The 16,862-nt window shown below is 44.7% G+C and overlaps 1 protein-coding gene across 1 annotated transcript in view; it reads left to right on the forward strand.

The window, feature by feature from the left end:
- Positions 1 to 16,862, forward strand: part of LOC135207901 (uncharacterized) — a 223,490-nt gene that overhangs the window by 7,526 nt on the left and 199,102 nt on the right. The window contains exon 2 of the mRNA XM_064239820.1: positions 4,594 to 4,645. Within this exon, the coding sequence (XP_064095890.1) occupies positions 4,594 to 4,645 (52 nt within the window). The remainder of the gene's footprint in view (positions 1 to 4,593; positions 4,646 to 16,862) is intronic.

The raw sequence follows: 16,862 nt of genomic DNA on the forward strand, positions 1-16,862 counted from the left end.
ACTTCCATCTGGTAACTCGTCCGGATGTTCTTGGACACCTGCTTGAGGAGCTGCCTAAGGGATTAGTTCGTTGATGTCATCAGATTTCCAGTGTCCTCCTGACAGGTTCATATTGTTGTTTGATTGATGATAGCAGATTCCAGCATTTTCCTTTTGTACGGACAGCTACTTTTGAAAATCGGCTCCGCCCCACTCCAGATAATAGTATGGTCTTTGTCCCTAATATGTAGAAAATCCCTGAGTTCTCTGATGCATATCACACTGATCGTTTGTGTTCTACACAATTGCTAGACAGAATCTTGTAAACTCCGGCTTCTTCTCCTATTTTATTTAGGTATACGTTAATGAACAAACTCCTGATTGATTTGGGATAATGGAAGGTAAAAGGATTATTAGACCTGAGGTGTTCTGTGGCTTTTTGGATGTTTTCATCGTATGGGATTTTGTTCAACCATTAGGAGAATAGCGTTTGGGTTGTGTCATTGGTTTTGCAGCTGCCAACAGTCTCATTTGCAGAGCTTTCTTCAGAGAATGCTCCTGAGGGACAACCTATGGTCACAATTGGTTTGTGGAGTTTTGGAGGAGGTGATTGCCCTGATTTGCAGTCCAGGGAGTTTCCTTGCCTTCAGCAGTTCAAGCAAGCTCCTCCCCACATACTTTCATGTCAGAGGAGGTACTACTTACTGGAGGAAATAAAGGCTACTCCTGTATAGGAATTGTCAATCTGCTTATTGACAGATGACTTCCCTCTGGAGAGGCCCTATCAGGAGAGCCTATTGTTGTCTGCTGCATGGGCAAATGCCTTAGAGTCCAACTCCATGATTTCTCTTCAGGCTGTTTTGTGGCTTCACCGATACAGTAGTACCTCATACTTCAAACTTAGTCCATTCCAGAAGGCTGTCCGAAGTACGATTTGTTTGAAATATGAAACAAATATCCCATAAGAAATAAAGGGAATCAGGATCGTTCGTTCCAGCCAACCCAAAGAATGTAAAGTAATGAAACAGTACATTATATGAAGTAAAATTTTCGGAATTTTATTTTTGTGTACGATTTGCGAACTGTTTGGTGAAAATGGCGTCCGGTCGGCTGGGGAATTGTGGGAGGAGAGGCAGGAAACCTTTGAGGAAACCGAATTGGTTGTAGTATGCAAAGGTTGATGACAAAATCAATTTTATTCACATATTAGGTACAAGGATAATTAAGGGAATCGATGTGTGTGTCAGAGAGAGAGAGAGAGAGAGAAGTAATCAGCGTGTTTACACTTGGATCTTAAGTGCATGAAAGAGATTAATTATGCCACAATGCATCAACTTACAGCAGACTTTTAAAACAAACATGAGGATTTTGCAAACAAATAAGTAAGTCAAGAATGGAAGAAAAGGAAAGAGAGATAAAATAACTTTTCACAAAGAAGCCATTTAAACAAACAATCGAAGGCAAGCAGAAGCTGGAAGCGACGCCAGTTTGTTTATTACAGAGCTGAGTTACTTTTACAGTAGTAAAAAATCATAAAAAGCAATTGTCACCAGATAGGTATTTTATCGTAACAAAAATAAAAGTGATTTGGGCAGATCAAGTGTAAGTGAAAGGAATGGGCGAATAATCATCCCAGCCCAGCTGAGCTGGTAAGTCAGTGGGAAGCAGCGCCCCCCCCCCCCCCCCCCCCCCTTTCCCCCTCCCCCCTCCCCCCCCCCCCCCCCCCCCCCCCCCCCCCCCCCCCCCCCCCCCCCCCCCCCCCCCCCCCCCCCCCCCCCCCCCCCCCCCCCCCCCCCCCCCTCCCCCCCCCCCCCCTTTCTCCTCTCTCTCTCTCGTCTCCTCTCCTCTCACTTCATCTCATGCTCATCAATCTTCTGCTCTCTCTCTCTCTCAGCGCACTGACTCGAGCAAGCTTTTTTTTTTTTTATTGTATTGCATTTGATTGTTTCCATGTTTTATCATTATGTTAAATTTATTGTGAAATAATATTTTATTTTTGATGTGAATTGGTACTGCTTTTACGTACATATTATGGTAAAAATTTTGCTGGCTCTTCTTTCCTCAACAATACCACAGTGCACAATAACTTAAAGTCATTCATTCATTACTCCTCAAAAATATAAACGCTCCTTCCCTCAGTGGCGTGGTTGGTATGGTGTTGGCGTCCCACCTCGGGGGTCGCGAGTTCGATTCTCGGCCATTCCATTGAGGAGTGAGAGATGTGTATTTCTGGTGATAGAACTTCACTCTCGACGTGGTTCAGAAGTCACGTAAAACTGTTGGTCCCGTTGCTGAATAACCACTGGTTCCATGCAACGTAAAAACACCATACAAACAAACAAACAATCTACCTCAAGTTAGCTGTGTGTCATGGCAGTGACGAATGATTTTGTCAATTGTTTATGCTAAATTTTATTGTGAAAAGCTTTGTTCTTTCATTTACTATTTTGTTAATATATTGTTCAACTAGGCTGTCTCACTTGGCGCACCGAACACTGGCTCAATTAAAAATTTTTATTTTTATTTTTTTTCCTGTATTGCATTTGATTGTTTTTATATTTTATCATTACGAACTTTATCTTAATCGGGAAATTCCCTTTTTATGTGAATTGTTTTGCTTTTACATACATACAGTAATATTTTTACTCTCTTCTCCTTCTCAACATATCAAGCTCCCTTGTTCAGTCTCTAAGTCAGCTGGGCGTCACCGTGGTTACGTACGATTTCATATATATCTTTTATGCTAAAAGATATTGAAAGTTAAATTTTATATTAAATGCTTTATACTTTTGTTTATGGAAAGTTCGACATAAGAAACGTTTGAGAAACGAGGTACCACTGTATAGTTGAACACACTGACAGACTTTGCCATGGATAGGTATCTGGTCTCTTGATGAGAAGGCATCTTTAGGAGATTGCTCTGTCTAGAGTTAAGGCCCTTACCTTTTGGGTTCACCAGAGTGCCAACCAGTGGTGAAGCTTGTTCTTCGAAGGAGAGACATGATTACCCCTCTATTGTGTAGGCACGTTTCTTATGAGAGAAACCTTTCACGGGGGAACAGTCTGTTGAAGGGCTTGTCACTACTCTTTTGGAGAGTAGTGTGGTGATGTAGGTTAGGTTCCAGGGATATCCTCATCAACCAGTTTGCATTGAAAGTCAGCCACAGCCAAACTCACTTAGCAAAGCCTTTAGTATTTGTGATGATAAAGAAGCTTGTTTATCCAAAGCCTTGACAAGTAGCCCTGCCTACTTCCTATAAGAAGAAAGAGTGAGAAGTCTTTCCAGCCCACTCTTCCACATCTTCTGTCAACAGCCGGATAAACAGGAAAGGGGAAGAAGAAAGGAGGGGTTGCTAAGAATGAAAATCCCCTTCCTTTCCTGCCATGAGGATTTGCCTGCCTTGCCAGGAGCAGGGAGCATAGCCCGAGGCCATGTCAGTCTTTCAGCATGGGTACCTGTTTCCATTGAAGAACATTCATCCTCCTCTCTTTGATACACTACATGTGTTCTAATTCTGTACTCCAGAGTCACAGATGTCTTTGGCCCTGACAGCAGAGGTAAGAGGGATGAAGGAGAAGGTGTGGAAATTGTAGAGCCAATCTCTAGGGATTCACAGTCCTCTCTTCCTTGAAGAGAAAGCTGTTGGAGGATGGAGACAGGTGACTTATCTCTCACCATTGCAAGAGTGTGTTACAGACTAAAAGATTGCAGTCAGTACTGGAGTCCATAGGAGAGGACATTATCCATTTGGTAGACCTGAAAGGTGCTTATACTTTCAAATACCCATCCATCAGATATTTTGGGTGTACCTATGCTTTCTGCATTGGAACCATGTTATGCCTTGGGCTGGTGGAGACACCTTTGCTGTCCTAGCTTAGACCTATTTCAGGTGGTATTTCCTTGTAGCTATCCCGTGACAATTGGGTAGTTAAACTCAAAAGGTGTGGCTCCTTCAGGACTAAGATTGTTTTCATGCTTTTTGTCATGAAGTTGAGGGTTGTTATCAATCGGGAGAAATCTGATCTCATATTCAAGCAGCTTGAAAAGTGCCTGGGCTTACTCATAGACTTGGCAGTGGGTGAGAACCTTATTAAACTCTCATGTGAGCAGGCTCAGAGAGTTAGTGATGAAGTTCCTGTCCTGGCTGGAACAACCACTTTATCTTTGGTGTAGTTTGTTACACCATCTCCACATTTTTTCTTGTAGCCAAAGGAAAAATTAAGGGTACAGTAGTACCAGGTTAGTGACTTAGGCAGTACCCTCACTTACCCTCAAACACCAGTAACCACCATGTTAACAGCTTCAGTGACTGAACCAGCTTTTTCTGAAGGTACATCGATATAAAAAACTCTGGTTTATGTTATGAGAAATTAGAATTACTTAAGTTTTTTACTTTTACATGGATGACTGTTTTGAACCTAAGTTTGTAAATTGAATGTTTTCTTCCCTTTATAGTAGTAGTACTTAAATTTGTACTATGCTAAATTCTTAAGTATAGTACCTACCATCACTATTGGCCGTAGCATTTTTTTAAGGTAGAGTTAATTTGTAATGGAACTTTTTCCTTTTTCCAGAAATAAATTTAATTTTAAATTGAACTTTGTCTTTTCCAGACTTATCACAGTGTTAATGAGATTCCATATAAGGGCGTGTGGCTAAAAGAAGGTAAGTTTCAGTGTTTTGTCAATTTCAGTGTGATTTATATGAAGTTCTGGTAATTCAACTAAGTAGGCTTTGTATATGGACGCTGTCTAATTCCTACTGTATTCATACGCGAACAAACCTTCGGTCTTAACAATAGGATAATTTTCTAGTGCCTAGTTGGATCCGGTTAAACAATTGGAGATTGAAAAAGCAAGGACTCTGTGAGATCTGGCAACGCTTTTGTATATTGGGTGAAAACTTGTTAAAGACTCTGCACCCATTGCTATTGCGTTTAGTCTTTTTCTTTGCCTTTTACCTGGTTGTTTGCCTGTTTTTGCTATTTTGCTTGTCTGCATGTGTGTGCTTGTGTTGTTATGGCTTCCTCTGCTTCGTCTCGGCCTCGCTAATGTATGTGCCCAGGATCTCAAGGTTTCCCATGTTCTTGTTTCCTGGCTTCTTCAGCTACAGATGCACACTCCACTTGCAGTAGGTGTTTCCAAACGTTGCTGTTCCTGATCATCTTCTGAGAGCTTATCCCGATCACGCTCAAGAAGCTTGTCTTGGCACGTTGTCTCTCCATAACTTATTTTAGTGTCACTCGTCTCGTCATAAATATTTTTCTGGCTCTAATAGAGAAACCTGGTCACGCTCAAGCCAGCCACCGAACAGTCACTCCCATTCCTACACAATTATAGGAGGCCTCCTGTTCCCGTTCCAAAAGCAGAACAGGGCATGGCAATCCTCACAAGAGAACAGAATACAGGCAGTCCCTGGTTATCGCCAAGGGTTCCGTTCTCGTGTGGGTGCCTGTGAGCAAAAACCGCCATTAACCAAAACTCAGCGATTTATGGGCCTTATGGTGCTGATAACCGGTTAACCCCTTCGGGACTGTGACGTTTCTATGATGTCATGGAGGGTGCAGTGAAACACCCTGTGATGTATGTATGTCATCATAACTCCATATCGCAATAGGAAAGTTCATAGTGTTGGGTTATGTCTCCAATTGGTTTTTGCAGGAGTGGGTAGGCTGTATCAACACACACACTAAGCTCCTACTTTTTTCAGCCAATCGTGGACATTCTTGGCTATGACGTTACAGCCTCCTCATCACTTGATGCACAGTCATGGTTGAGTTCACGCATGTTTTTTCATGCTTTTCTTCGTTTTATTTGCATTTTTACTGCACAATCATGAGTGAGAACAGTGATATCTCTTCCGAGGAATATGTTCCTTCTGAGGAAGAGTATGAGAGTGGTGACGAGTTCTCAGTTGATGAAATAAGTGAAATAAGTGATAATGACGTGGAAGAACGAGAGGTGGAAGGTGGGTTTACATATATTACCAACATATTCAAGGATCATCATCCAGTAATGTTGCCAGACTTTCATGACGTTTTTTCAGGGATAAATCGAGCACTTGGGGATGCACTTTTCCTTATGCCTGGGGATGCACATATTTTTGTTTTTTTATGATAACGGAATGAAAACTTTTTGTTCATGGGCTAATGAGAGAGCTGCATTATTTTTTTAAGAAAATCCTCAGAAAAAAGTAAAAATGCATTGGTTGATATGGCGAGAAGTAAAAGTAAATGTTGTTACGTATCGGGGCCTTGTATAAACCAAATACGTAAACAGGAAATATTATATGGAAATGCAAAGTAACTGGATTTTAACTTTCCTTAAAAAAGGGGGGTTTTGTATTATTATTTTTAGAAAAATAGAGGTCGCCAGGAAACTCGGCTAATTACTTTACATACATTTATTTACAAGAGGCCGTTGAATGGCCTGGGAACAGTAAATGCAACTTGTACGCACGTGGGCCAAATCTATCTCACAATAAGGAAAAGCTGGCCATAAACAGATGTGTAACAAGGCTGGTTTCCGAAAGGGATCATTGGGATCTTGGTTACTGTTAGGAAGCACTTGTGGGCGAGACAGGACACGTACTCAGCGAATCTGGAAAAGTGGTTCCAGATTAACAGTGTGAAATAAAGACTTCCTGTCCAAATTTACAGTTAATCACTTTGTCTAACACACTGGGGAGGAACTAATGTTAAATGAAATATTCAATGAAGATTTAAACTTGAGACAGGTCACAGGGGCAGGAATTTTGAAAATGGAAATTAGCAAGAGTCATCTTGGAGAAACAGGGCTGGTTGGATTTGCACTTTCTAGACGTACCTTTTAATCCTGGAGGCTTGAACATGTGTCTGATATGTGAAGGGGGTCCGGGCTCCAGCGCCAACCAGCGTGGGGCTACACAAAGGGCCGACTTCTGTGGGTCAGTCAGAGGAAAGGACACGTCTGTCCTCTTGGAGATTCTGGCCTGGACTGGGGAGATGAGGTTGTTTTTCGGAATGGCCTGAGCTGCGCCTATTTCCTCTGGCAGTCTCTGAAAGATGCAAAAACACCCAGCAAATTTGGAAAGGAAAAGAGGTCTTATGTTAAGGATCCCTAAATCCCATATCGAGGCCTAGCTAATCCCGTGACTTGCCTGTCTTAACCTAAGACTCAGCCTAACTGGAAATTCCTTATCCCCCATCCTACCTTGTGTTTCTTTCCAAAATCAGCTGATTTAGGAGAAAACATGCTGATTTAGGAGAAATTCTGGGTAGATGAGAGGGGCAATAAACATAATAGCTCCCCCTGTTAAGAAGGCATTCACTCCCTTTCGGCCGTGAAGGCCTTGGCTAAATAAGTTGATCATCTCGACTACCCAGTTCTCCTACTCTAACTTAGGCTTTTGTACATTCAACTTCCCAGGCAGATATATACTTAGCTATAGACTCCGTCGTCCCCGACAGAAATTCAAATTTCGCGGCACACGCTACAGGTAGGTCAGGTGATCTACCGTCCCGCCGCTGGGTGGCGGAACTAGGAACCATTCCTGTTTTCTAGTCAGATTTTCTCTGTCGCCGGTTCCAACAACACCGTTGTTGGTTCCTCCTGACCTGATTTTCGTTTTTCGTTCGCCTTTGATCTTCTGGACTGTCTTTTTGGTGAAGTATTGGATCGTTGGCCTGGCATACGCTATTGTGGATTGTTTTTGGATTACGCTTTTGAATTTTTCTTAGAATGTCAGACTCTGCTAATGTATATAGAGTGTGTGTGAATGAGGGATGTAAGGTGAGGCTACCGAAGGGTTCAGTAGACCCTCACACTGTATACAAGAGGTGTCGGGAGAATGTTTGTTCATTTACTAATCCTTGTAAGGAATGTGAATGTCTGGATGAGGAAGGATGGCATACTCTAACTTCCTACTTGAGGAAGTTAGAGAAGGATAGAATTAGGAAGGCTTCTTCTAGAAGCACGAGTAGGTCTCGTTCTAACGAGCCAGTTGAGGAAAATGTAGTTCCTATTCCTAATGTAGTTTTAGCATCCTCTCCTACGGTTTCAGCTCCTTCGCCCTTCACCGAACCTGTGGATACGTCCGTGGAGATGGCTAATATGAAAGTCGCTTTACGAAGGATGGAGCTTCAAATGCTTGCATGGAAAGGTAAGAGTGCTGTGTCCAGTGAGTGCAGTGTTCCCAGTGCAGTGGAGGGGGCGTCTGATTGGCTCTGCAACGCTCCCAGGTCTAGACCTCTTCCAAACTCCCAGGCCCAGAGGAGGAGGAATGTCGAAAGCCATAAGGAGGTTGTGGAGAATCCCCACCGGTCAGGCGTCCCTTCGGCAGGATCTGTTGTTTCGTCCCAGACTGCCAGGGATCGCCGCTGTAAAGGCATCCTTAAACAGTGCTTTTCCTCGTCTGATTCGGCTTCTCCTAGACAGGGTTGGAGTTCGGCTGAGGAGTCACGCCCCTTGAAGAGGACCTGGAAGGCTCCCAGCAGTATGTTGGACTCCAGCCCGGAGCGGTTCCCAGAGGAGTCTCCTACAGACAGGAAGAGAGCCAGGAGAGCCCCTGTCAGCCCTGCGCCTAGTTCGGAGCCTCCTTCAGCTTCTAGACCTCTTTCGCCGTCCTTGGAAGCGGACCAAGAGGGTTCTACAAAGAAGATTCTCCTCAATCTGCAAGGTCAGATTTCGTCGCTGGTGGGCACTCTGGTTAGAGATCCTCCTTGCAGGAAGGACGCTTCTCTTCCAGTTAAGAGGTCTCAGCGCCCTCCACACAAGAGGAGCGCCGCTCGAGACAGGAGTTTGTCTCCGAGAAGCTCCAAGCGCCTCTCCCTGGTTAGGCGCTCTCGTCCTGATAAGCACGGTTCTCTTGATGCTTATGCCTCTCCTCGCAGCCGTTTTTTGCCTCTGGAAAGCAGCTCCCCTCGCAGGCGTGCCTCTCCTAACAAGCTCTTGACGCTAACCAGGTGCACAGCGACAGATACATGCACGGTATCAGCCAGGCACGCGGCGCCAGCCAGCCGCGAGGCACCAGCCAGGCGCGCGGCGCCAGACAGGCACTCGACACCTACCAGGCGCTTTTCACCTACTAAGCGCTCTCCTTCAGTCGACCGCTCCTCTTCGCGTAGAAGTGCCTCTTCTCGCAAACGCTCCTCCCCTATCAAGCTCTCGACGCCAGCCAGGCACTCTCCTTCCTTGGACCGCGCATCTCCTTGCAGGCTTGCAGAGGGAGACTTAGATGAAGTTTCGGAGGAAGAAGCTCATAGAGAGGCAGCGCTGTCAGACTACAACACTTTGGTGGCCCTGCTGGTCCAGGAATTCGGCGATTCGCTCAGTCCAGCTGCTCCTCTCTCTCCTCGGTCGCTGTTCTCCAGCACTAGGACGGCGAAGAGTTCCTCCTTCTTGAAGATGCGCCTGACCATTTCGATGAGGAAAGCCCTCCAATCGGTAGGGGCTTGGTTCAAGTCCAAAGAAGAGGCAGGGAAGACAGTTTTTTCTTGTCCTCCCTCCAAGCTCTCAGGAAGAAGAGGTATGTGGTACGAAACTGGAGAGTCGATGGGACTGGGACTTCCATCTTCAGCTCAGGCGGATTTCTCTACCTTAGTAGATTCCGCTAGGAGGCAGTCCCTCCCCGCAGCCAAGACTACATGGGGTATGACAGAGATGGACCATTTCCTCAAGGGACTCTTCCATGTACTGGAAGTGTTTAACTTTTTGGATTGGTCCCTTGGGGCTTTGGTCAAGAAAACTCTTGTTCCAGAGTTTTTAGAACCTGAAGTTCTAAACAGCGTGTTGTCCTGTATGTATAAAGCTGTCAGAGACGGTTCGGGAGAGTTAGCTTCTCTCTTCAGAGCAGGAGTATTGAAGAAGAGAGCAGTGTTTAGCTCTTTTCTTACAAAATCTGTTTCCCCGGCCCAGAGGACTTCCTTACTGTACGCCCCTCTCTCCAACCAATTGTTCCCTGCTAAGTTGGTTCAGGATATTTCTCACTCCCTGACGGAGAAGGCGACCCAGGATCTGCTGGTTCAGTCTGCAAGGAAGGCGAGGCCAGCTGCTTCCTCCGTCAGGAAGGAGAGTCGCCCCTCTCAAGCGCCCTTTTGAGGGGCCCTTCTTTCAGACCATCTGTCAGAAGAAAAGGACCGGAAAAACGAGGTAGGTCCTCTTTCAGGCCCTTCAAGAGGGCTAAATAGAACCCGAATCGTTTGTGGTGCTCTGTTAAAAAACCCTCTCACCCTTTCTCAAAAAATGTGCTCTCCTTTTTTCTGAGAAAATTAATTGTCGAAGCACACTCTCAAGCTAATGACGCAGTGTTTCCTTTACTGAGAGTGAAAGCGCACGAAGTTCGAGCAGTAGCGACTTCCCTCGCATTTCGATACAACTTGTCACTATCCGCTATCCTCCAAAGTACCTTTTGGAGGTCTAAATCTGTGTTCGCTACGCATTATTTGAAAGAAATTGAAATAGTGTTCGAAGATTGTAAGTCTCTCGGTCCACTTTTGGTAGCTGGCATGGTGTTGGGAGAAACGACATAGGGGGTTGCTCCCTCTGTTAGTCTATGTTTCGCCTTGTATCAAGGTTGACGAGTTAAAGGGAAATCTAGGGTTACAGTGTACCTGGACTAGTTACACGGACAAGTTAGAGAGAGATAAAAAGAGAAAAGCTCTAGAGAGAGATAAAAAGAGAAAAACGGCTTCTAGAGCTAAAGCTAAAAGCTTAGTTAGTCAGGAATTGTCTAATGATAATTTGTCTCTTTCTGAACTTTCCCCACCACCTGTCGTTCCCAGTCCTAATCTTGGCTCTCTCACACCTGTACCCGATGCTGTGGCCAATTTAGAGGCAAGAGTAGATCAGAAATTTTCAATCATGCTTCAAGCAATGGAGAAATGGACAAGGTAAGTGGTGAAGTAAGTGCAAGTGCAAGTGTTGTGGAGGAGGTGGCTGTTCGGCCCGCTGATTTTCCTAGGCGAAGGTCCCTGTCAAACTCCCCAGAACCTTGGAGGAGGCATACTGGTAGCCCAAGGGAGATCAGTGGGATCTGCCCACGAGCAGTCGCCCCCTCAAGTGATTCTGTTGACAAATTCCAGATCGCAACAAAGCGCCATTGGAAAGGCGTCTAAAGGAGTACAGCTTTTGTCTTAGTGCTTCCGGCTCCGGGGAGTCCTCTCCCAGGCGCCAGTGGCGTTTCCACGATGAGTCCCGTCCATTGAAAAGGAGGGCTCATAAGTTGTCTCCTTCTCCAGTCCCCTGTAAAAATGCTAGCCCTTTCCAAAAAGAACAGCCTTCGTGTAGTTTTTGGGACTCTCCAGACAGATTCTCTCAGGATATGGCAGGAGAGGGACGTCATAAAGAGAGGATCGCATCCCCTAAGTCTAAGTCGTCGTCAAGAAAGTCCTCTTTGACAAACTTTCAGAGGTGAAGAGTACGGGGAAGAGTAAACTTATGGAGATGTCATCGGCACCTGTCCACACCTCTAATGCTGAAGGACAGGTAAGGCTCCCACCAGTCTCTCCTGTAATTCATGACACTCCTAGGAGACAGATTCAGCGTTCGGAGTATGAGAACCCACCGACTCCCGAGCGCCCATTGGCGCCACAGTTTGTCTGCATGCCAGAGCAGCCTTCGGAACCCGAAACTTCTGCAGCGGCACTAGAGCAACCTTTGGCTCCCGAGCGTCCATTGGTGCCCAGGAATACAGTAGCACCTGAACATCCACTAGCTCCTGAGCGTCCACTAGTGCCCGAGCGTCCAAGAGCGCCCACTAGTGGCCGAGCGTCCATTGGCGCCCTAGCATCCACAGGTATACATGCAACCAAGTGCACAGATGGATCAGTATGAAGCTCTCAGACAGTCTATGTCATCAATTTCAGCTTCGGTCTTACCGACAGGATCTCAGGTGAAGGCTGCCCCAGATCCTTCTTTGTCAGCCATCCAGAACAAGTTAGACAACATTTTGGGCTTTATTCAGTGTGCGGTACCCCCGGTCCAACCTATAGAGAATTTATCCCCTATTTCTTCAGCCGAAGAAGAAGAGAAAGGAGAAGAGGAGGTTAAAGAGTCTTATCTCACTGCATATAAAACCTTACTCTTTTACTTTGTTGACAATTTTTTTGAGTGACTCCCACGTCGCCAGTGTCTTCTTACATGATAGACAACCAGGAAGACTCCAGGAAATTACCCAAACTAGTACTGTCCTTTTCGGCTCGAAAAGCATTAAAGGAAATTAACCTTTGGCTTGAGGATAAGAGGGATCAAGGTAAAGTTAACTTCAGCTTCCCTCCTTGTCTTTCAACGAGAAGACATTTATGTTCAAAACTGGTGAAGCTCTCTCTTTGGGTGTGTCTGCTTCCGCCCAGGGAGACTTCTCCACGCTTATTGACTCGGCAAGATCGGCTTTCAACTTGGCCAAGATCATGTTTACGGCATCAGAATTAGATCACCTAATTGAAAATATCTTTAGGGTATTTGAAGTTATTAGTTTCCTGGACTGGACAGTAGGAGCCTTGGGACATAAGCTCAAGAGTTATTCCATTTTGGATGAGGAAGCCTTTGCAGACATTTTGGGAGTGATCTGTTTAGACAAGGGGATTAGAGACGGATCCTCGGAACTAGCCTCTCTCTTCATGTTAGGCATCCTGAAGAAGAGAGAACTTTGGTGTTCTTTTACATCTAAGGGAGTATCTCGTACTCAAAAGTCTGCCTTACTGAATTTGCCTTTGGATAAGAAGCACATGTTTCCAGAGGAGGCAGTATTGCCAGTTGCCTCCAAATTGCAAAAGGATCTTCTCTCGCAATCCACTAAACGTACTAGAGAAAATATTCTTAGTGTACGTCCCTCGCCAGTCAGCCATGGACAACCCTTTCGGGGCAGGGGATTCGGTAGATATTTCCCAAGATCAAGGGGTAGAGCACGTTTCACCCTTAGATCTATTAAAAAATCCACAACCAACCCCTAGACCAAGAAGTAATGTATCAGTCCTTCGTGCACTAGTAGGAGCGAGACTCCAATTTTGGGAAGAACGGGAAGCAAAAGGGGCAGAACCTTGGATCGTAAAGGTTTTAAGAGGACACAATATTCCGTTCAAGAGAAAGCCACCATTATCAGGCTCTCCAATAGCTTTGACAGCTTACTTAGAAAATTCAAAGAAATTCATCGCCCTTTCGGAAGAGGTTTCGTCCCTCTTGCAAAAGAAAGCAATAGAGTTCGTAGAAGAGCCACTAACCCCAGGTTTTTACAATCGTCTGTTTGTTGTCCCCAAGGTCATCGGGGGGATGGAGACCTGTGTTGGACGTAAGCACTCTGAACCAATATGTACAGAAGACAAAGTTCAAGACGGTTTCTGCGTTTTGTCTTCAGGAACAAAATATACCAGTTCAGAGCGCTATGTTTCAGGCTTTTTACCGTACCACAAGTGTTCACCTGAGTGCTAGGTCCCATTGCAAAATGGTTACATCTAGTCGGGATGAGGATAACCCTTTATTTGGATGATTGGTTTCTCCGGTCACAAACAAAGGAGAGGTGCACGGAGGACCTTCAGAAAACCCTGACTTTAGCTCAGGAATTAGGACTCTTAATAAACAGACGAAAGTCGCAGTTACTCCCCCATCAGGAGCTAGTCTATTTGGGGATGAGGATCAACTCAGTGAGTTCTCAGGCTTTTCCATCCCCACAAAGAATCAAGTCGTGCCTACAGAAGGTAGAGAAATTTCTAGTTCTCCAGGAATGCTTTGCAAAGGAATGGATGAGTCTTTTGGGCACACTATCCTCAATAGAACAGTTCTTGACACTAGGGAGACTGCATATGAGGAACCTACAGTTCTTCCTCAGGGTGAACTGGAACAGAAAGAAGTTTCCAAACTCTTTTATGTTCCGTATCACACAAGAAATAAAGGAGGACCTGCAATGGTGGAAGTTAAGAGACAGACTTGCAGAAGGGAGATCCCTTCTCCCGCTGAGCCCCAACCTAGTGTTCTTTTCAGACGCATTAGATCAAGGTTGGGGAGCGATTCTGGGGGAAAAGGAAGTATCAGGCATTTGGAATGCACAACAAAAACAGTGGCATATAAATTGGAAGGAACTGACTGCCATCCACTGGGGATTGTTGAAGTTTGCGGACAAAGTTCACAATAAAGTAGTGGCGATACATTCGGACAGTATGACAGTGCTCTCTTACATAAGGAAACAAGGAGGGACACACTCATTTTCTCTTTGCAAGACAGCAAGGAGCCTGCTGTTATGGGCGAATTGGAATCATACCACATTAATAACAAGGTTCGTTCAGATAAAATTCAACGTATTCGCAGACGAACTAAGCCCCAGGAGGCAAGTACTTCACACGGCATGGATGATGAACCCAGTGGTATGCCTCGAATTGTGAAAACTCTGGGGGAAACCTATGATAGATCTGTTTGCCACAGCAAGAAACCATTGTCTGCCCCTTTACTGTTCGCCAGCCCCGGATCCAAAAGCATAGGCAACAGATGCGATGCTTTTGGACTGGTCGAACAAGGACTTGCACACCTTTCCTCCATTCAAGATGGTGAGAGAAGTCGTCAACAAATTCGGAACACATCACAACGTTTCGATGACTCTCATTGCTCCATTCTGGCCAGCGCAGGAATGGTTCCCAGATCTTTTAGACCAAGGTTACTTTCTTAGAGAACAGATCTACTCAGACAACCCCACTTCAGAAGGTTCCATCAAGGACTATCCATCTGTCCTAACCGCTTACAGACTGTCCTACAACTCTTACGAGTGAAGGGGTTTTCAAGACAAGCGGTGAGAGCTATCGCTCAGTGCAGAAAGGAATCCTCAACTAAAGTCTACCAGGCAAAGTGGACTGTGTTTAGAGCCTGGTGTAAAGAACATAATGTTTTGTCTTCTAAAACAACTATAACAGAAATAGAAGACTTTCTATTATATCTGAGAACAAATAGGAATCTGTCTACCGCGACTATCAAAGGTTATAAGACAATGTTGGGGTCTGTTTACAAGCACAGAGGATTGGAAGTATTGACAAATAGATATCTTGCAGATCTCATTAAATCCTTCGATATAGAAAAACCCAAAGGTTCGAAGATATTATCTTGGAACCTAGATGTAGTAGTACTTGAGTGACTGTCGGAAACTCCGTTTGAGCTGTTGCAAAGAGCATCGTTGACAGATTTGACGTGAAAGACCCTATTCCTAGTAGCCCTGTCTACAGCTAAAATGGTGAGTGAAATAAATGTCATGGACAAGAGAATAAGATTTGCACAGAGTAGTGCGGTTTGCGCATTAACCTTGGGGTTTTTAGCAAAAAACAAGATTCCGTTCAAACCATGGCCTCGTTCTTTCAGTATCAAAGACCTCACGGACTTCGTAGGACCGGAAGAAGAAGAGAGGTTACTCTGCCCAGTCAGACCTCTGAAGTGTTATTTACAAAGGACAGAGAAAATTAGGGGCCCATCCGATCGTTTATGGTGTTTGGTAAGGAATCCTGTGCGCCCGATGTCTAAAAACGCCCTGGTGTTCTTCTTACATAGTGTAGTTGTAGATGCTTATTCACAAGTGAAAGAAACTGATCTTAATAAACTTAGTGAAAGCTCACGAGGTGAGAGCAGTGGCAACCTCTCTCTTGTTTAAACACAATCTCTCTTTGGACTCGATTATACAAGCAACGTATTGGAAATGTAAATTTGTGTTTGCCTGGCATTATTACTTGCGTGATATTGAAATAGTCTATGAAAATTGCAGTACCTTGGGTTCGTATTTAGCGGCTGGCGCAGCATTGGATAAGGCTGTGTAGGAAGTCATACCTTCCTAGCCTATCTCTTCGCCTTGAATAAGGTTGTTGAGTTTTTAGGAGAGCCTGGAGGTATTATGGATGTACTAGGAGTACCCTTCAGTCAAGTGTATAGTCGGGCATGAATATTATGGTTATGGTGAAGGTGATATATTTTTTTGCTCTGGTAACATGATGTTATATGGTACTGCACCCTGGGCAGGGGCATCCTTTGGTTGACCATGCTAGCCACGGACATTCCTTAGCTGCATGGGTCCCACTTTTTAGAGGACAAGCCATGGCTATACAGACACGTCCCTATGAGTTAAGACGAGCGACTTCCAAAGGCAGTAATCAACTTTTCAGCTCTCTTAACAGGTAAGGAACCAATAAGCATTTGCATGGATGCTAGCACTAAGTATATATTTTATATTTTTTAAATTTTAAGATATGTGCATATCCATGGATCCCACCTCCTACAATGGGGGATTCAGCTATGTAACTACTTGGTAAGTTGCATACATAAAAATGACATTTTTATGATAAAATAAGATTTTATGTATACTTACCAACTAGTTACATGGTCAAAGCCTGCCCTCCTACCCTCACATGGATAAAAGGGCATAAACAACTGATTTTCGTACGGTGTTGGTTCCTCACTCCCCCTATAGTGGGCGGGGGTATCACCTGACCAAAACAAACTAGCGCTACTGAGAATTTCAAAAATTCTAGCTGTCGACAGTTTTTAGAAACTATAGCTATGTAACTACTTGGTAAGTATACTTAAAATCTTATTTCATGTATGACACTTACCTGGCAGGTATATATATAGCTATATTCTCTGTTCGCACTGGCAGAATTTTCAAAACTCGCGGCAACCGCTAGATCACTGGTAGTTCAGGTGATCGCCACCCCGCTCCCGTGGCGCTGGTGCTCGGAATCATTCCCATTTTCCTCAGATTTTTTTTCTGCCACTGAACCGGCAACATCGTTGTTGGTTCCCTGCTAGAATTCGAACTCGTTAGCTGACTTTCGCTGTACTTGGATGGTTTATTGGGTATCGTATTGGAAAGTTGGATTGGCAATCGCGATTGGAAGTTCTTATAATGTCTGATTCTGGTGTAGTATTTCGAGTGTGTATGAAAG

This window comes from Macrobrachium nipponense, chromosome 34, assembly GCF_015104395.2.
Source record: "Macrobrachium nipponense isolate FS-2020 chromosome 34, ASM1510439v2, whole genome shotgun sequence".
Lineage (NCBI taxonomy): Eukaryota > Metazoa > Arthropoda > Malacostraca > Decapoda > Palaemonidae > Macrobrachium > Macrobrachium nipponense.